Raw genomic sequence first — 20978 nt, forward strand, 5'->3', positions numbered from 1 at the left:
AGGCTCACACGACCACATCCTGCTAATTTTTTTTTTTTTTTTGAGATGGAGTTTTGCTCTTGTCACCCAGGCTGGAATACAATGGTGTGATCCTGGCTCACTGCAGCCTCTGCCTCCTGGGTTCAAGCGATTCTCCTGTCTCAGCCTCCCAAGTAGCTGGGATTACAGGCATGTGCCACCATGCCTCGCTAATTTTTTGTATTTTTAGTAGAAATGGGCTTTCACCATGTTAGCCAGGCTGGTCTCGCAGGCAATCTGCCCACCTTGGCCTCCCAAAGTGCTGGGATTATGAGCGTGAGCCACTGCATTTGTCCTCCTTTATGGTGTTTTAGTGACAGGGAAGATGTCTGGAGAACACTGCTCAATCATTTTCTTTCTGGCTCCTTAAAACCAAGAAGGAAAGAAAGAAAAATACCCAGACTCAATTATTCTCACTTTCTAACAAAAGTGAGGCAGCGTATGCAGTGGTTGAAAGCAGGGGTCTGGAAAGAGACTAGTTTGGTACAAACTTTCATCAAGATTTTAGTTGAAATGCAATGAGCTTCCGGATATGTTCTACTTAGATGCCTTTGAAGCAGTGACTGTGGTCTCCACCCTTACACTTTTATAGAGAGAGGTGATTTGAAGTTTCAGTATGTAATAGTGAAGATAGGATGAGCAGCATCCTAAAACAGAGAATTCTGAAATTCCAGGGATTAAAATTAACCTTACCTAAAAATGGGAACCTTGGTAGAATGTTCTGTGCCTAAAGGTAGTGGTCTTGACACCATCCATTTGGCCTCTTCTGCTTTTGCTCTGACAGTCTGCAATGTTCTTTTTGAAGACTTACAATCATTCTTTCTCTGATCATTTCTTGCATTTCCTTTGGCCTCCTGCAGAATTCCCCAAGAGCAAGAATGGGATCAGAGCCAGAATTATTGCAGTTCTTCAGCTCTGAACTGCCCTGGAGGACATTTCCTTCCCCCAGCCCCATATGTTACTGTCCTTTTTGGTTTCATTCTTGTTAGCATTTTTCATCCTTACTACTCAACTACTCAACATTCGGTGTTAAAAGCTCAGAGTCCTCGGGTTTGTTTGTGATATCAGGGGTCCTGACATTAGAGAGTGACCTTACCGATGCTAGGCCCTGTTAGCTTAGTTTACCCTTCTGTTTGCCTGTGCTAACAGAAGTCTGCTCACTGCTCACTAAGTCAAAGTGATGTTAAGGTTCACCCACCCTGAGCTCTGGCTGTTGCTTCAGGGCCTTTCCTACTAAGACTGTGTCTCTGCTATAGGAAATCCCCGCCAGCCCTTTCAGAGTCAAAGTTGACCCTTCCCACGATGCCAGCAAAGTGAAGGCAGAAGGTCCTGGGCTCAGCAAAGCAGGTAAGATGGCATGTCAAGGTTGTTCTGCCGGCCGGTGGCACTGAGGAACTTACCTCCACCAGCACCCACACCAAGCTGGCAGGTGTTCTGTGCAGCTCTGACAGACAGCAGGGCTGGCTGTCATAATAGACCTGGTGCTGTTGAACCTGTCTGACAGGTTCTCAGAGTGAAACTACTCCAGCTGGTCTGTCTCCTCACTTCACAGTATATCTTTCCAGGTGTGGAAAACGGGAAACCAACCCACTTCACTGTCTACACCAAGGGGGCCGGGAAAGCCCCACTCAACGTGCAGTTCAACAGCCCCCTTCCTGGCGATGCAGTGAAGGATTTGGATATTATCGATAATTACGACTACTCCCACACCGTTAAATATACACCCACCCAACAGGTAGGGTCCTTCTCTGCTCTGTTCCCCTGTCCCCCAGCCAGGCCCCTTTCTATGCAGTCAAGTCAGTGGGTCACTGGACACCACAGGGTGTGAGAGGTGCTCCCTGATGAGAGGCAGCTCCTGGCATTTTGAACCCCTCTGAGCACCGATAGGAAGCCTGATGGGTTCTATCAGGTGGGACTGCAGAATTCCCCAAGAGCAAATGGGAGGCTGATCCCATATCTCTATCTTTGGTTTTGGTTTTATCCCATATCTCTATCTTTGGTTTGCTCAGTTCTTGATATTCAGGTGCTAATACCTACCTTTCTCTTACATACAGGTGCACACATGTGCACACACACACACGCACACACATGTGGACTGCCTCACAGCCTCACCAGCTGCCTTTTAGTCTTTTCATTAATTACCCACAGGGAAAGAGCTGCTATACCTTGGTGTTTCCTTCCTGGCCCTTTTAGCTTAGTTTCCCCTTTTTACGAGGTGTTGGAATGAGGTCTTTTCTCAAAGAGCCAGTTCAGCCTTTAGTCCCTAAGGTGCAACACACTATTTAGGGCAGCAAATCATTCCCCTTTACAAAATGCAGGATTTCACATGGGATCTTACCATCTAGGCTGGCTTACTCTGATTATTTTAGGTCATAAGGCCTTAAAACTACCTCTCTGTACAAGTTAATGTTTATTTGTTTCAAAACATTAAAAAAATTTTTTATTGTGGTAAAATACACATAACATAAAATTTACCATCTTAACCATTTTTAAGTGTATAGTTTATTAGTGTTAAGTACATTCATTATGTCGGGCACCACCATCCATCTCCAGACTCTTTACATCTTGTAAAACTGAAACCCCGTACCCATTATATTTGTTGAAAATTTTGTTTTGCTTCATGTTCACACCTCTGGGGTCTGGGGAGCAGACGTCCTGACAGAAAAGTCTGGATTTTAATACTTAAGCCTAGTGTTCTAAGTGGTTGTTCCAAGCCTCTGAGATTCCTTTATTCTTAAGGGAAACAGTCCTGCTGTGTTCGAAATGCCATTTGTAGGACAAGAAGGATGACGCTTTCTGCAGAAACGCTGCTCAAGAAGCCTTGCTCCCGCCTGGGTCCTCTCAGTGAGGAGCTAGCAAGAGTCAAGTGGGGAAGAAAGAGGGTTAGAGTGAGGAGGGGGGCATGTTGTAGCTGTCCACTGGCTTTGGGGGCTGCACACTCTTGGAGATAAAATCCTTACTGTGAAAACGTCCCTGTAGTGGTGGGGGGGATTCCTGGGTGAAGGGATTCTGGGTGTCATGTTATAAATGTACCCCTTACATCCAGGCTTGCTGCTGTTTGTGCTTTCTTCTCCACATTTTAATTTATTTATTTTTTAGACAAAGTCTCACTCTGTTGGCCAAGCTGGAGTGCAGTGGCATGATCTCAGCTCACTGCAACCTCTGCCTCCCAGGTTCAAGCGATTCTCCTGCCTCAGCCACCCGAGTAGCTGGGATTATAGGCACCCGCCACTGTGCCTGGCTAATTTTTGAATTTTTGGTGGAGATGGGGTTTTGCCATGTTGGCCAGGCTAGAACTCCTGACTTCAAGTGATCCACTCACTTTAGCCTCCCAAAATGCTGGGATTACTGGTGCGAGCCACCACGCCCAACCTCCCAAATTTTTAAAGTGCAAAATCTTCATAATGCAAAATGTAGTTTCCTAACCATTTTTAATTACACAGTTCAGTGGTATTAGTTACATTCATATTGTTGGGCAGCCATCACCATCTATCTCTAGAACTTTTTTCGTCTTGCAATGTCGAGACTCTGTAGCCATTATACAGTAACTCCGTTTCCCTTATCCCTAGCCCCTGCACATACTATTCTACTTTTCTGTCTCTATGAGTTTTTTCTTCTGTGTTTTGTTTGTTGTTTGTTTTGAGATGGTCTTGCTTTGTTGCCCTGGCTGGAGTGCGGTGGCACAATCGTGGCTCATTGCAGCTTCAACCTCCAGAGCTCAAGTGATCTGCCTCAACCTCCCAAGTAGCTGGGACTACAGGCACATGCCACCACAGCCAGCTAATTTTTAATTAATTAATTTTTTTTTGTAGAGACAGAAGTCTCACTATGTTACCCAAGCTGGTCTCAAACTCCTCAAACTCAAGTGACCTTCCTGTCTTGACCTCCCAAAGTGCTGGGATTACAGGCGTGAGGCACTGCGCTCAGCCTTGGGAGTTTGATCTACCTCTAAGTGCCTCATATGAGTGGAATCATACGTGTTTGTTTGTCTTTATGAAAATTCAAAAAAATTTCAGAGACCTTGTCTCTCTGTTGTCTAGGCTGGTCTCGAACTCCTGGGCTCAGGCAGTCCTCTCACCTCAGGCTCCTAACATGCTGTTGTTACAGCTGTGAGCCACTGAGCCCAGCCTTAGTATTTGTCTTTTTGTGACTGATTTATTTTTCTTTGCATAATGTCATCCATGTTGTAGCATGTGTGAGAACTTCATTCCTCTTTAAGGCTGGATTCCATTGTATGTATGTATGGTTTGCTTCTCTCTTCATCTGTGTTTTTTCTCCTTGAGATGAAGTCTTACTCTGTTTCCCAAGCTAGAGTGGTGCAATGTGGGCTCACTGCAACCTCTGTCTCCTGGGTTCAAGTGATTGTCCTGCCTCAGTCTACTGAGTAGCTGGGAATACAGGCACATCAGGCACGTGCCACCATACCTGGCTAATTTTTGTCTTTTTAGTAGAGATATTGTACCATGTTGGCCAAGATTTCTCCATTGGGTTTCACCATGTTGGCCAGGCTGGTCTCAAATTCCTGATCTCAGATGATCCGCCTTCTTCTGCCTCTGAAAGTGCTGGGATTGCAGGCGTGAGCCATTGCACCCGGCCCTCTTCATCTGTTGAAGAACATTTGGGTTGCTTCTGTCTTTTGTCTGCTGTGAATAATGCTGGGTTTACAAACAGCTCTTTGAATCTCTGCATTTAGTTCTTTTGAGTATATACCCAGAATAGAATTGCTGGATCATATGGTAAATCTCTTTAGTTTTTTGAGAAACCTCTCTACTGTATTCCACAGTGGCTGCACCATCTTATAGTCCTGCCACAGCATGCAAACATTCCAGTTTCTCCACATCCTTGCTAACATTTGTTTTTTTTCTGGTTTTTTTTTTTTTGATAGTGACTATCCTATTGAGTGTAAGATGGTGTCTTATTGTGATTTTGATTTGCAAGCTGGGTGTGGTGGCTCACGCCTGTAATCCCAGCACTTTGGGAGGCTGAGGCGGGCAGATCACCTGAGGTCGGGAGTTCAAGACCAGACTGACCAACAGGGTGAAACCCCATCTTCGAAAAAAAAAATTGTAATAAAGAAAAAAAAGAAGGAAAATGCAAATCAAAATCACAATAAGACACCATCTTACACTCAATAGGATAGCCACTATCAAAAAAAACCCAATATCTACTTGCCCATTTTTATATCAACCTTCTTAATTTTATGTTGAGTTTTAGGAATGCTCCATGTATTCTGGATATTAATTCCTTATCAGATATATGATTTACAAATATATTCTCTCACTCTGGGTTGCCTGTTAACAGTTCTTGGGTGCAGGTTATAAATGAGGCTTCTTATCTCCAGACTTGCTTCTTCCTGTGCTTAAAAAAAAATCCAAACAAAACATTCATTATTAGTAATGATAAAACTAACACTTTTATAGATAGAACATCCTTTTCTCATCAGGCCACTCAATAGTAGGTAGGTAATTATTTTTCTGCTGTTGGTTAGTGGGAGCTTTACTACCGGGAGCACCAGCTTGACATCTTTTTTGTTGCCAATTCTCCACATTCCTTCGGAGAAGGCACCAGGGAGCCATAGCTGTCTGTGTATAATGACTAGGATCACAAGGTCATAGCCTCTTCTAAAGACACTTTGTGACTTTTGTTTTATCCTGTGTCTATATACCTTTTAGTGTTTTGGCTGAGCCATTAGAAAGTCAGTTGCAGATAATCAGGACAGGGCCAGGGTTTGACCTGCATCCTTGGAAAGGGTGATGCAGAACCCAGTACCCCGGATGGCCCCTGCTGCTGGTTGAGGCAGAAGCAGAGATTAGGAGCCTAGGTCTGGTTTTTTCCCCTTTGAAGTGATGCTAGAGTGGGAGGCTCCTTACTTCAGGGTTACACCAAGGTCACATTCATCCAGTTCTCTGATAGTAGCAGGCTTGAGAACTGCTGCCATGCTGAGTACCCATTTAGGGCTCTGTGTCCGGATGTTCCTGTGATGCGTTCCAGGAGCCTGGTGGGCCTTGGTATCGGTTGTTGCCTTCATTGTGAATGACTTGCAGGGTGGCTCTAGGGTCCTTCTTATTGTTTGCTGTTTAGAGCTGGGTTTGTTGTTTCATTGTTTGGGCAACTCGCAATACTGCCTATTTTTCTACGGCAAAGAAAACATTCAGTCTCTCCTTGGATTGTGAGTTTCCTTCCCACTCCCACCTCCAACTTGGATCCTGGCCCTATAAATGCTCGGTGTGGATTCGTGGCTGAGTGAGTGAATAAATGACATGGTGCCTGGATTCACAGGCGGAGATGGCCTAAGAACATTGTAATCTGGTAGAGGAGTGATGCTGACACCTCTCTGTTTTCTGAAGAACAGCTAAAAGCTCAAGATTGGGCTGAGGAAGTGTGCCCTTGGATGTGGTTAAGAGACCTGGGTCAACCCAGAAAGCCACCCCCTGACACAGAGGAGGGAGCATACTTTGAGAGCTGCCACCCACAGGCACACCTTCTCATGGTGGTTTTAGGGAATAACAGGCTGGAAATCCCCAGAAAGGCGGCAGCTTGGGCATGGGTGTATCTTGGCCTGGGGTGGGCGCTTCCTCTACAGAACAGGCTGTGCCACGTGGAGAGCCGAGGCCCCGTCTGTGTAACCTAGGTCCCTGATTGCTGGTTTTGCTCCCTGATGCCTGCAGGCCTGCCACTCCACCTCCCAGAATCCCTGAGTGACAGCTTGCAGGTGCTCGCTTGCCTGGGGTGGATGAGTGATGTGGGTGGTGGTGGGTCCTGTGAGGCCCTGTGAGGATGCAAGGGTCAGAGCTCATTTTGCCTTAGAGGAGTGGACTTTTTGGACTGAGGCTTGAGAACCCACCCAGAGGTCAAAGACTCGATTTTCTAGAAGAGAAGTAAATTCCCAGAGGACTTTTTTTGTCTTCTCTTCTTTTGGCTGTGGGTGGCCTCAAACAGCTTAAATTTCTCACCCCAGGTTCCCCTGAGCAGAGTAGTTTGAGAAGCTGGTGGCAATGTCTCCATTACATGCTGTGTTGGGAGCCACTAGGAATGGGGACAACTCCACGTGCTACTCTGGCACTTTAGGAGTCCCTGTGAGCTCACAGACCCTCATAGGGTAACAGTCTCTACCTTGAAATGTTCTTGACATGGTGGTCCTGGCTGCTCCCAGAGGGCTCTGGAAGAGATGAGATGGCTTTCTCAGTCCCATCCTCTTCTGAAGTGTCTGGTCAATGTCTTGTGTATGTGTATTTTGAAGAATAAGATTCAGGTTTCAGAAGCATGTAGAGGAGAGTAAAGCTGCTTCACAGCCGGTAAAGTCGTGGTGAAGTGCACTGGCTATCACCACTCCGCCAGCCCTCACTTAGCCCTGTTTGGGGAATAAACAGTCCATTCCTTAGCTCGGGCCTCAGGGGGCGCCTTAAAATGCTGTAGGCATTGTAGGTGTAAATCTCTGAGTTTTTTTCCCCTCCCTTTTCTTAGGTTATTTAAGGTAGAGTTCATTTCCTATCTGAGTTTTTGTTTTGTTTTTAACCGGTAACAAGAACATACTTTCTTTTATGGGATGGGTGGGCTTAACTGGAAGAGGATTTTTCTCTCTCTTTTTTAGCACTTCAGAGAAGTGGCCAGAAAACTTTATATGGGCTAGGGAGAAGGTATCTCCAAGACTTCTGGTTAGCCTGAGGTCTGCCTAGCGAGACCCTGAGTTGTTAGGGGCTGTGGGGAAACAGAAGCTCGGGAAGAGCTGGCACGTTGGGAATGCCACGTTGGCTGAAGTAGTGAGTCAGTCTTAAACAGTACAAGGAGGAGACCTTTCCTGCCCCTTGGCTGGCTCCCAGCTCTGTTGAATTTGACCTGTGCACATTTTACCAGAAATGCTGTACACACAGACAGGGGGCCAGTTAGTTTTGTGTGCAGTACTTAAAAACCCTGGAAAATTAATCCTCCCTTCATTGATGCAACCAGTTTATTTTTTCTTGGCCTTTACCCCCTTCCTTATTACAAAAGGAATGTGGCAATATATACATAGGCCAAATGCTATATACCCTTTTAACACTTGATCAGCAACAGCTTTCAGCAGGCCCTGCATTCCAGCAAGGCCGCTGGATTCTTGGGGGGAACTCGTCTCTCCCTCCCACTTTCCTGTTACATTACGCCTGGTCGATTGAGGTAAAGGGGATCTTGATCTATTGGGACAGCCATGAGCTTTCTTGGAGAGTCAGTGTGGAGGGGAGGAACTTGGCCAGCCATGGAGAGAGGAAGCCAGCTGTGTGACGGCCTGGAACCGGCCAGAGGAGACACACGGCGCACACATGGCCGTTCCATGTCACACGGCCACCCTGGCGGCCAGTGAGGGGGCCTGCCAACCCCGCAAGCACCATCTGCCTTCACACTTGCAACTTGATTTTCTTTCACAGAGAAATGGAGGTTCAGATACTGTGCAGGTCTTAGCACAGGTCTAGGTGAACTCTTACAAATCCCTTTTGTAGCCTGGGGGCCTGAAACTGATTCCCAGGACAGAAATGTTCTGTTTGGTTAGAGGCCCCAGGCCCAGCTGCTATACCTGTGGCTGATGTTGGGAATGCTGATGGGGAGATGGTGTGGCAGAGCAGCTAGGATGCAGGTTTGGGGACCATGGGGATGAGGCCCAGCTTTTACGTTTCAAGGTGTGTGACTTGGGGCATGTTCCTTTACCAGTCTGAGCCACAGTTTCCTCTCCTGAAAAAATCAGGTGACAGTAGGAGCTACCCCTTAGGCCGGTTTGGATCTTGAATTGAGAAAATACATAAAAGCACATAACACGGCACTTGATGTGTAGAAAATGCTCATTAAGTTGCCTTGTTATTATTAGCTGCTCTTATTTGATCTGATTTTTCTGTTATTGTCGCCTTGTGGTCAAAAGCTGAAAGACATCAATCTAAGATACTTACACATTGATTGGAATCAAGTCTCCTCTGTCTGCAGCAAGAGTGAGGGATCTGGAGGGGAGTTTATATATCAAGTCAGCATGTTGGTACCCAGAGGTAAACCGGGTTTTCTCTATTGTTGCAGGGTAACATGCAGGTTCTGGTGACCTACGGTGGTGATCCCATCCCTAAAAGCCCTTTCACTGTGGGTGTTGCCGCACCGCTGGATCTGAGCAAGATAAAACTCAATGGGCTGGAAAACAGTAAGTGCCTGAACGGAGGGCAGATGGGTTGTTGAGCACCCAACGGCGTGGCTGCTGCTTAGATTTTCTTCAAAAGATGGAATTCGCAGAGAAGCACATTCTACATTAAGAGACTTTGCAGTCGTACAGACTTTGGTTTGAATTAGGTCCGTGTTGTGAAATAACTGTGACTGTGTCTGCCCCTTAGCCTCACCGAGACTCAGCTTTCTCATTTGTACAGTTGTGGGGTTGGCAGGGAGAGGTCTGAGAAGACCCTTGGGAATATTGTGAAAATTATATGAGCTAATGGTTCAGAGGCTGGCACATAGTCAGCCCTCAGTAACTGCTGGCATTGCAGTAGGAAGTTTTCATTAAAAAGAATTTGGGCCACGTCGCTTTCTGATGAGTTTCTAACTGTGCCAGCTATCCTTGGCAACTGAATCCACATTAAGATCGTGAGTCAAGCATAAAAGCCAGCTCCCTGGCACTCAGAAGTCACTACCACCATACCTCTGCCCCATCCCAATATTCCTTCAGCTTGTTAGGGATTTTAGTAGTATAAGCTCATTTCACTTTTCAATTTTCTAATTTTTTTTACTAGGGAAAATTTCAAGCATAGAAAAGGAAAGAATATTAAAACATGAACACTGATGTACTCACCACTCAGCTTCAGATGTTTAGCACATTCTCATAAAACAATTTTTTATACAAGTGAAAATAAAGCCGTTTTTCATCTAAAAAACATTATAGTTAAGGGGTAATTCCACTATGACCCTCACCTCTCCTACTCACTAGGCTTAACCAAAGTTGTCAATTCAGTTTCTGTTTTTCCAGATCTCTCTGTGTCTATACATAAAGATGTGCCCGTGGAAAACATTTGGCTATATTTACTTTGCATTAAAGTTAGCCTGCTATATAAACCTATGTCTTCAGCCTGCCTTCTGACAGTGCATCTCGGGAATCATTCACTCCTACATCGTTGGTGTTCACTGCTGAGTGCCCCAGACTGAACGCACCTCAGGGCTCACTTTCACCTGGTTTCAGGCTTACTGAGGCAGGGCCAAATGCATACCCCCAGGATGGGGCCTCCTGTGTCCACCTGTGGGGGTTTCTCCGGGGTACTGGCAGTGCCATTGGAGAGCATCTTCCTTTACTTGTGACCCAAATGGACAACTTGTGACCAACGCCAGCTCCCAGTTGCGGAGATCCAAAGTGAGAGCTTGCTGTTGGCTTTTGTGGCTGGGCAGCCAGCTCTGAGTGTGTGAATGTTCACTGCCCAACCCTGTCATGTGTCCCCTTGTCACTCCTTTCCCTGAGACATTGAGAGTTTTGACTCCAGAACAGGAAAAGCAGGATCCCAATTAGGAAAGCTTCTTTTCCTGTGGGAGGTAGCGATCTGGGACCTCCTTGCTTGTGGTTCGGCAGTGTCCATCTTGCCAGGCCCTGTGTTGCTTCAGAGTCAAGGTTCTCTGGGTTGTGGGGGGGCCTTGTGTTCCCAATGCTTTTGTTTTGGGTAAAGTCCTTTCCCTGTTTTTGTCTAATCTAACACTTGGGTTTCCTGCAGCCTTGCTTTGCAGAGACCTTTTGGAAACCATCGTGGCACAGTCGGTTCTCAGCACTTACTTCGTTGGCCTTGCGTTTGGCAGCTCTGTGATTTTTGCTCTCTGGAGGGGGAGGGGTGCCTATAAGATGGAGTTGGCTGCCAAGAATTAGTAAATAAAGCATTGACTTATGGGGGTGTTTGAAAATAAAGTTAACACCAAAAATAATTAAACACGAGAAGACAGTGTCAGATTACAGCTTTCTGGTAAGCAAAGATTGTGGCGTCAGGTAAATTTCACTTTGAGCCCCAGCTTGGCAGCCTGCTGGATATGTCACCCTGGACAAGTTACTTAACCTCTCTGAGCATCAGTTTTCCCTTCTGGTAAAGCCAGTGGTTAATAATAAATACCGCATAGGATTGTGGTGAAAATTAAGACAATGTACCGTATTTGTGCGTGGCATATAAAATACATTCAGTAAATGATAGCCGTTATCCCCGTCGTCACTAATGGATTATTGTGCCTACACGGGTTGTTACTGAGGCTGAGATGCTGTTGTTACTTACTCAGCTTTGCTGCTTGTCCTCTGCAGCAGCTGTTGCTTGTGGTAGAGGCTGAGAAAAGTCCCGTGTCCAAATAACCCTTGCTTCTGTGCTCTGGATTGTTCCTGCTGCTGAAAATGGTCAGCTCTTCACCTCGGCTTGTGTTTCTTTTCCAGGGGTGGAAGTTGGGAAGGATCAGGAGTTCACCATTGATACCAGGGGAGCAGGAGGCCAGGGGAAGCTGGATGTGACAATCCTCAGCCCCTCTCGGAAGGTCGTGCCATGCCTAGTGACACCTGTGACGGGCCGGGAGAGCAGCACGGCCAAGTTCATCCCTCGGGAGGAGGGGCTCTATGCCGTAGACGTGACCTACGATGGACACCCCGTGCCTGGGAGCCCCTATGCAGTGGAGGCCTCACTGCCACCAGATCCCACCAAGGTCAGCTTTTGCTTTTGTCCCAGAACTCATTGTTGTCAAACATGACACCATAGTCCCTCTCTGCTTCTTTCTGGTAAAGACCTTTTGAAAGTGTTTTGTGATAAAAGCCTTCACAATTCACTGTGAAAAGTCCCCTGGGCAGGTGGGTCCACAACCCTGCTCCTCCTCTTGCTCTCTGACTACAAGACTTTGGTGAGGGGCGCCCTGTTCCTGAGTCTTCTTTCTTTGCTTGTTAGCATAATCACAATCCTCACTACAAAACCAGCCTGTAAGGGGTAGGTGAGATAGCCAACATTGAGGTCTCTGCCCAGCACCCGGCACACAGACAGAGCTCACCCTACAGAAGCTAGAATCATATAATATAAAAATAAATTATTCTTGGCTGGGTGTGGTAGCTCACGCCTGTAATCATTGCACTTAGGGAGGCCGAGATAGATGGATTACCTGAGGTCAGGAGTTTGAGACCAACCTGGCCAACATGGTGAAACCCCATCTCTGCTAAAAATACAAAGATTAGCTGGGTGTGGTGGCACATGCCTGTAATCCCAGCTACTTGGGAGGCTGAGACAGGAGAATTTCTTCAACGTGGGGGGCAGAGGTTGCAGTGAGCTGAGATCACGCCATTGCACTCCAGTCTGGGCGACAGAGCAAGACTCTGTCTCAAAAAAAAAAAAAAAGCTCATCATCATTTCTTCATAGTAACCATTTTTTTCATAGTAATTCTGACTTAAGGGGTTTTGGAAGATTCAAGTGGTCTCAGTGGTATGAATCCTATGAAGGTGTCTTATTTGTTGAATCAGAGATGAAAGCCTCATTCCTCCCTCTTTTTTAGAAACAGTTTAGTTTTTTTTATTATGCAGAATTTGTTGAGCAAAGTGCAGCAGCCCAAGCCACAGCCAGATCCACAAGAGCCCTTCCATGCGCCCTCAACCTGGGATCTCACATGTTAGTCTCCAAGTCCAGGCCTGTGATTTAGAAGGGTCAGGTGTGGCAGGAGAGAGGAGAGTCTTGGAGGACTCCTCCTGCTCCTGCTGCATGAGGACCGTGCCTTTTTGCTGGTGATTGAGTTCTGAGGCATTTGCTACATCGACTGTTGTGGCTGTAACTCATGTGCATGTGTGACACCTGAAGCCCCAAGAGAAGGGCTGCCTGGCTAAGATATACTTCCATGCTGATTACATGCATGGATGTTGAAAGCAGTGCTGGCTGAGCAGTGATCTCAGTGGAGTTTGACTTTATTCTTTGCTCAAATAGGTGAAAGCCCATGGTCCCGGCCTCAAAGGTGGTTTTGTGGGCAAGCCTGCCGAGTTCACCATCGACACCAAAGGAGCTGGGACTGGAGGTCTGGGCCTAACGGTGGAAGGTCCATGTGAGGCCAAAATCGAGTGCTCTGACAATGGTGACGGGACCTGCTCCGTCTCTTATCTTCCCACAAAACCCGGGGAGTACTTCGTCAACATCCTCTTTGAAGAAGTCCACATACCTGGGTCTCCCTTCAAAGCTGACATTGAAATGCCTTTTGACCCCTCTAAAGTCGTGGCATCGGGGCCAGGTCTTGAGCATGGAAAGGTGGGCGAAGTTGGGCTCCTTAGTGTTGACTGCTCAGAAGCAGGGCCGGGGGCCCTGGGCCTGGAAGCCGTCTCAGACTCGGGAACAAAAGCCGAAGTCAGTATTCAGAACAACAAAGACGGCACCTATGCCGTAACCTACGTGCCCCTGACGGCCGGCATGTACACGCTGACCATGAAGTATGGTGGCGAACTTGTGCCACACTTCCCCACCCGGGTCAAGGTGGAGCCTGCCGTGGATACCAGCAGGATCAAAGTCTTTGGACCAGGAATAGAAGGGAAAGGTGGGTTTCCTTATTTAAAAAAAAAAAAAAAAAAAAAAAAAAGACAAGCTGGGGCTTAAGGGCTGCCTGAAATTTGGAGCTGCAAACTCAGCCACCTGCAGGGCCAGGTGACATATAAGGCGGTGCTCATCTGTGCCCTCTGGTTGGGGGGCCCTGGTGAAGGTTGAGCACATGGCATTTCTGGGGGTCATGCTACTGACCAACCCCTGTTTTCTGTTTCTCCACGGGAAACAGCACCGAGCCTTATCAGCAGAATTTCTAGTTTTTCGGGCAAAGCCAGAAGTCTTGATTTTTCTCTGGAAACTCAACATGCAGCATGTTGGCATTTAATTGGAAAGAAGTTTAAATGTCTTGGCTTACACCTGCATGCTACACAGCACATTTATCTTCAACCTTTAACCTGTCCTGGAGCCATTGGTGTGAGCAGTCGTATTATCACTTAGCCATGACTACTCTGGAAGGGACTTCTTTCGGGTGGGAGGAGGGGGGTTAATATTCTTGATTTGAGAGTTAGAAAAACCAGCTTTCCATTGTTACTGAAATTAGACTTGATGTGTTCTGAAGGGGTTCGCTCCTGGGTCTGGGGTGCTGGCAGCAATGTTAGCTGTGTGATTGCTCTGCAGATGTGTTCCGGGAAGCGACCACCGACTTTACGGTTGATTCTCGGCCGCTGACCCAGGTTGGAGGTGACCACATCAAGGCCCACATTGCCAATCCCTCGGGGGCCTCCACCGAGTGCTTTGTCACAGACAATGCTGATGGGACCTACCAGGTGGAATACACACCCTTTGAGAAAGGTGAGCCGCCCTGTACTGGGACTGGACCCTCATTCAGAGCTGTCCTTGGTTGTTTCCTCCTGATGGCTGGTACTGACCCCTGACCTGTGTGCTAGGCCTGTCTCAGCAGGGCCACATGCAGAGTGACAGAGTGGAAATCAGCCTCCACAGCAGTCACCGGCCCATTCAGTGGCTGGCTTGCTGGTCTTGTATAATAGGTGGTCTGGGTTTAGCCTCAGTCTCACCTCAGCAGGTTATGGGGTAATGTCATGGCATTTTGCTCATTTGTGCCAGTATTCTTTGCATAGGAATTTCTTTCTTCTTGAGTATTGGGAATTATAAAAAAAAAAAAATTCCATAAATAGAAAAGCACTAAGAAAAAAAATGCAGGTGCCACGTATCTCCACTACCTGGAGCCTGCAGTGTTCCGGTATAGATATTTTCAGTCTTCTCCTGGATGCGTGTTTCTTCTGTCTCATAGGTTTCTCTTTTTCTTTTTGTTGATGGCTAGATGGTGTTTTCCCAAATGAGGGTGGTCTGTTTAGGATGACTGACGAATATTTGCTTGGTTGGAGTGGAGTGGCTTATGTGACTGCAAATAGACAGTGTATATTATTTAAAAGTCATATCATTTATCGTGGGTTTGTTTTGTTGTTGTTTTTTTTTTTTTTTTTTTTTTTTTTGAGACGGAGTTTCGCTTTTGTTACCCAGGCTGGAGTGCAATAGCGCGATCTTGGCTCACCGCAATCTCCGCCTCCTGGGTTCAGGCAATTCTCCTGCCTCAGCCTCCCGAGCAGCTGGGATTACAGGCACGCACCACCGTGCCCAGCTAATTTTTTGTAATTTTAGTAGAGACGGGGTTTCACCATGTTGACCCAGATGGTCTCGATCAGTTGACCTCGTGATCCACACGCCTCGGCCTCCCAAAGTGCTGGGATTACAGGCTTGAGCCACCGCGCCCGGCCTGTTGTTTGTTTTTTTTAAACAGGTTCTCACTCTGTCACCTAGGCTGGAGTGCAGTGGCATGATCATGGCTCATTGCAGCCTTGACCTCCTAGGCTCAAATGATCCTCTTGTCTCATTCCCCTGAGTAGCTGGAACTGCAGGCATGCACCACCATACCCAGCCAATTTTTGTATTTTTTGTAGAGACAGGGTCTCACCATGTTGTCCAGGCTGGTCTCGAACTCCTGGACTCAAGCGATCTGCCCACCTTGGCCTCCCAAAATGCTGGGATTATAGGTGTGAGCCACCATGCTCGGCCCCATTACTATGTTTTTAACCCCCTTTCCCAAATAACCTAGTATAGCATGCAGACTTGAATGTTAGATAAAACTCTGAAGTAGAGAAGCATTTTTCACAAATAGGGGATTTGTATGCAAATATGTGTTTCTGTTTGTTGTTTTGAACAGGTCTCCATGTAGTGGAGGTGACATATGATGACGTGCCTATCCCAAACAGTCCCTTCAAGGTGGCTGTCACTGAAGGCTGCCAGCCATCTAGGGTGCAAGCCCAAGGACCGGGATTGAAAGAAGCCTTTACCAACAAGCCCAATGTCTTCACTGTGGTTACCAGGTAGGTAAGGCCCTACATTTGGTGTCTTCAATCTCACTTTTATGGCTAGATTCTACATATGTGTCATAGTCTCCTCTCTTTTGATAAGATGCATTTTTATTTTTATAATGTATATTTCCTTTACATAGAAAGTCCAAGTATACCTAAAAAAACATACCGAAGCACTTGATAATGGTCATAAAACTATTTAGCAAACTGGGACTAAAACTCTATAACTTGATAGTATAAAAATTTGTAGCCACCCTCACGTTTTTATTGAAATTGGTTGCCAGGCATATGCCTGCATTGTACTTGCAGTCCTAGCCAGTGTAATTAGATAAGAAAAACAGGCTGGGCCTGGTGGCTAACACCTGTAATCCCAGCACTTCTGGGATGATTGAAATTGGTTGCCAGGCATATGCCTGCATCGTACTTGCAGTCCTAGCCAGTGTAATTAGATAAGAAAAACAGGCTGGGCCTGGTGGCTAACACCTGTAATCCCAGCACTTCTGGGATGATTGAAATTGGTTGCCAGGCATATGCCTGCATCGTACTTGCAGTCCTAGCCAGTGTAATTAGATAAGAAAAACAGGCTGGGCCTGGTGGCTAACACCTGTAATCCCAGCACTTCTGGGATGATTGCTTAAGACTAGCAGTTTGTGACCAGCTTGGCCAACATGGCAAAACCCCGTCCCTACAAGAAATATAAAAATTAGCCAGGCTTGTTAATAAATGCCTATAATCCCAGCCACTATTTGGGAGGCTGAGGCATGCAAATTGCTTGAACCCAAGAGGCATAGGTTGCAGTGAGCTGAGATCATGCCACTGCAATCCAGCCTGGGCGATGGAGTGAGACTCTGTCTCCAAAACAAAAAAAAAAAAAAAGAAAAAAAATGGAACAAGCATCAAAAAGGAAGAATCAGAGTGTCTTTATTTATATTACACTAATGAGAAATTCCCTATGTGAGAGTTGTATCATAGCAATTGAGTTGGGGTGGCTACATGGGATAGTGTATAAAGGGAATTTGCATGAATTTTGGCAATAAGCAGACCAGCATAAATGATGCACATTTCACTTTCTTTTCCACCCTTTTCAGAGGGGCAGGAATTGGTGGGCTTGGCATAACTGTTGAGGGACCATCAGAGTCGAAGATAAATTGCAGAGACAATAAGGATGGCAGCTGCAGTGCTGAGTACATTCCTTTTGCTCCAGGGGATTATGATGTTAATATCACATATGGAGGAGCCCACATCCCTGGTAAGCTAGTCCTCAGAGAGGACCCCAAAGAGTAACTGACTTTGCAGGAAAATGGGTTTGATTTTGCTTATCTCTCTGAGTAGGGAAAACAATCTGATATTCGTAATAGCTGCAAAAGGAGAATTTTTCTTAGGGCTGCATCTCCAAGACCATCTCAACTCCCAGTAGAATCGGCAACATGGCAAAAAGCATTCGCTTAGAATTTTGAGTAGAGACGGTTGTGCATGTGTTGGAGGACCTAGTTCTTGATTCAGGGGAAAGCTGGTTTCTTTACAAAGTTGAAAATCTCAGGCTGGGCACAGTGGCTCATGCCTGTAATCCCCAAGCTTTGGGAGGCCCAGGCATGCAGATTGCTTGAGGTCAGCAGTTTGGGACCAGCCCAGGCAATATGAAGAATCCCCATCTCTACAAAATATACAAAAATTAGCTGGGTGTGGTGGTATGTGCCTGTAGTCCTAGCTACTTGGAATAGGGGCTGAGACAGGAGGATGTCTGAGATGGGAGCTTGGGAGGCTGAGGCTGCAGTGAGCCAAGATTGCGCCACTGCACTCCAGCCTGGGGACAGAGCAAGACCCTGTCTCAAAATAAAAAAGTAGAGTTGATCAAGATATGCAGATTGAAATTCTCATTTGTAATGTCTTTTGCATTTAGTGATATAGTGTACACTGACTGTGAAACAGAGTCTCTCAACTTCTGCACTATGACACTTTGGTCTGGATGATTCTTTGTGGTGTGGGGCTGTCCAGGGCATTGCAGAGTTTTGTCAGCATCTTTGGCTTGTACCTGCTAGATGCCCATAGCTGACTTCTTTTTTTTTTTTTTTTTTTTTTTTTTTTTGAGACAGAGTTTCGCTCTTGTTACCCAGGCTGGAGTGCAATGGCGCAATCTCGGCTCACCGCAACCTCCGCCCCCTGGGTTCAGGCAATTCTCCTGCCTCAGCCTCCTGAGTAGCTGGGATTACAGGCACGCACCACCGTGCCCAGCTGATTTTTTGTAATTTTTAGTAGAGACGGGGTTTCACCATGTTGACCAGGATGGTCTCGATCTGTTGACCTCGTGATCCACCCGCCTCGGCCTCCCAAAGTGCTGGGATTACAGGCTTGAGCCACCGCGCCCGGCCCATAGCTGACTTCTTTCCCATTCTTATTTGTGGCAACCAAAAATGTCTCTATAGCTTGCCAAATGTCTTAAGGGACAAAATCACTCCGGGTCGAACCACTGCTGTAAAGATTCAAACAATAAATAGATATATGACTTAAGTAGTGAGGGAACTGCCCCCATTTGTTTTGTGGGGAGGACTCTCTATAGGTTCTAGATTTGTTTACTCAAATGAAATAATTGTCACCCCTACACATTTCTATTTATTTATTATTTCACTAGCTTTTGGGATACAAGTTGTTTGTGGTTACATGTATAAATTCTAGAGTGGTGAATTCTGAGACCACCCCCTCATTTTTAAAAAGGCAGATGAGTCTGTGGTGTGGACACAAGACAAAGGATGGGGCTGTTCCTGAGCCACTTATGCCTTGTCTCAGGTGTGGTGAGAAGAGGGCAGAGCCCCGCCCCAGGACCCCAGGAGCAGGAAGAGCCTCGTGGGGTCTTGTTCTTCTCTCTCTGTGTGACGCTGACATCACCCAGAGAGAGAAAGGCAGGGGAAGGGCAGGCTGAGGGGTCCGCTGCTGGGTTCTGGGTTGATTCCCAGGCAGCTGGAGTGTCCACTGACCACATACTTTCCTGATTCCATCCCTGCTCCCCGATTTCCACGTGGAAATGTGCACACACACTCACGCTCACTCTCACATCGATCAGAAAGTATTGACATTCTACTCAGATACTCATTTAAGCTTCAAGTCATTTAAAATGGGGTGTTTCTCCTCAAACTTGTGCTTGCAGCTCATTCAATATAGATTTTAAAAATTTCTGTGATCATTAGTCTAGGGAATTTCAGCTGTGGGTAAGACAATGTTCCTGCCCTCAGGGAGCTTACTGTCTGGGGCTTATACAACTAAAACTTGTGATGACTACTATGAAGAAGGAGAACAGGGCTCGGTGACAGAATTGAGAGCTACGGGCTCCTTTTGGAGTTTTGTAACACTTGGATTGGGAGAGCATTGGGCACACGGAATGGGTAGAAGGCACAGGAGGGGTGAGGTGGTGGCTCCAACCTGGCAGGCAACAGTGGAGATGAACGTCTCCTGGTTTTTGCAGCAACGAAACTTTTTGCAAATTGGGAAAGGCTGGTGAATGCCATCAGCTTCCAAATCCCCCTTACAGAAAGGGGTCAGAGTTTGGCCCCTGTGGCATCTGTGTGCCTCGCAACAGAAAGACATTCCTTTGCAGTTTTTCTATCAGGTGTGGATGGTGCTTTTTTATGTTTCAGGCTCTCTATTGTCTCCCAGAGCCAAATGCCAGCTTCTCTAGAACCCCAGAACTTTCCCAGGTGGAGACATTTAGTGAAGTGTTGGTTGGTTGCCTTAGCAGCAGGATTCTTAGCTAAGGCAACCCATGAAGGTACTGCAGGCAACATTCAATGACCTGCTAGCTTCTAATTTGCTTTCATGGTAATTCTGGGTTCTTAAATATTAGCCCAGTTTTCCCTGGCCTGGTTAAAAACCTGGAGTGAAGTTATTTTGAACAAACTGTCCTGTCTTACCCATAATGGCATGTTGATTTCCTGTGGTAGGCCAGCTGTGGTCTGTTGGTGGCGGCCGCTCCCTAGCCCACTGGATTGACTGGGGTTCGCAGTGCATGAGGAAGAAAGGCTGCCATGAGGGAATGGTGACATCTGTCTGGGCATGGAACAGGGGAGTGGTGGAGAATGCTTGAGGCCTGCCATCTTAGGCAGTTTATCTTACCTGGGTTTGTTAGTTCTTGGCTGCTCTCATGCTGAGTTCAGACAATTTCTGAAGGCTCTGACTTTCAGATTGGCCTCAGAGGTAGTCCCTTGCCGTCAGCTGTTGTCATTGAAATCCTCAACTGTCACTGTCTAAAGTAAGGTACTCTTTTGTTCTTCTCACCCCAATATGGAGGCTTGTGCTTATTTACCAGGCCTAGCCATTTATTTCATGTAGCTAAAGACCTGGATGCCATTGAAACCCAGCTGTTGTTAGAAAGCCAGGGACTCTGTTCTTTGTGTGTCTTGGCTATCTACCATCTCTAATTCTACGAAGTACAAACTCTTTGGGATGCAAAGCAGAGAGCCCTCAGCTTCCATGGCAGTCATTAACTTTGCCAGATACCATGGGGAGCACCAGGACTCCCATGCAAGGTGAAAGGTACATGCGGCCCCTTGGTGATGGGCGTGGTAGCCTGAGCTGTGCTGTGGGTATGCTGGGTACTGTTTCTGGGAGGTCCCCTTCCACAGAGGAGTCCGTGAGTGTCCTTGGCCCAGCCCTTGTTTCTCTGTTTAGCACTTCTCTAGCAAATCCCTATCTCCTCTTCTCAACTCCTCCATGCTTCATCTTTAAAACTGACACCCTCAAGGAGTCAGAGGCCCTCAGGGTCCTCCAGGGGGTCAGCCATGCATCAGGAGCTCAGCTTACACTCAGGAAGTCAGCAAGGCTTCACCAGGTAGTTGGGGACCGAGAAGGCTAAGTATGGTCAGAAGGTACCAGCTGCATTGGAGGGAGAGGGGTCTGGGGGACACACAGGAGCCATTTGTGGGAGACTGGGCTGAATGGGAGCTGCAGAGCCTGCCCATCTCTCTCCGGCTCTCCCTTCTGTTCTTTCACCTCTTGGCTTCTTCCTTCAGTTCCTCCAGTAGCCTGTCTCCCCCTCACCTCTAGGCTCCTGCACATGCTGAGGCCTCCGCTTGAAGCACCTCTCTGTCTGCTCCCTTTTGTGCTGCAGCTGAGATGTTACTAGAGAGC

The 20978-nt window shown here is 46.9% G+C and overlaps 1 protein-coding gene across 9 annotated transcripts in view; it reads left to right on the forward strand.

Moving 5' to 3' along the window:
* The window catches only part of FLNB (filamin B), a 170475-nt gene that overhangs the window by 105268 nt on the left and 44229 nt on the right, over positions 1 to 20978 (forward strand). For all 9 annotated transcript variants that reach the window (XR_013527402.1, XR_013527399.1, XR_013527400.1 and 6 more), the window contains exons 17-24: positions 1275 to 1365; positions 1584 to 1753; positions 9052 to 9169; positions 11408 to 11670; positions 12925 to 13522; positions 14146 to 14319; positions 15710 to 15872; positions 16949 to 17109. Coding sequence is in view for 5 of the 9 variants with exons in the window: in XM_002758479.6 (XP_002758525.2) it covers positions 1275 to 1365; positions 1584 to 1753; positions 9052 to 9169; positions 11408 to 11670; positions 12925 to 13522; positions 14146 to 14319; positions 15710 to 15872; positions 16949 to 17109 (1738 nt within the window). In the remaining 4 variants the exon portion in view is untranslated. The remainder of the gene's footprint in view (positions 1 to 1274; positions 1366 to 1583; positions 1754 to 9051; positions 9170 to 11407; positions 11671 to 12924; positions 13523 to 14145; positions 14320 to 15709; positions 15873 to 16948; positions 17110 to 20978) is intronic.

The sequence above is a fragment of the Callithrix jacchus genome, chromosome 15 (genome assembly GCF_049354715.1).
Source record: "Callithrix jacchus isolate 240 chromosome 15, calJac240_pri, whole genome shotgun sequence".
Classification (NCBI taxonomy): Eukaryota; Metazoa; Chordata; class Mammalia; order Primates; family Cebidae; genus Callithrix; species Callithrix jacchus.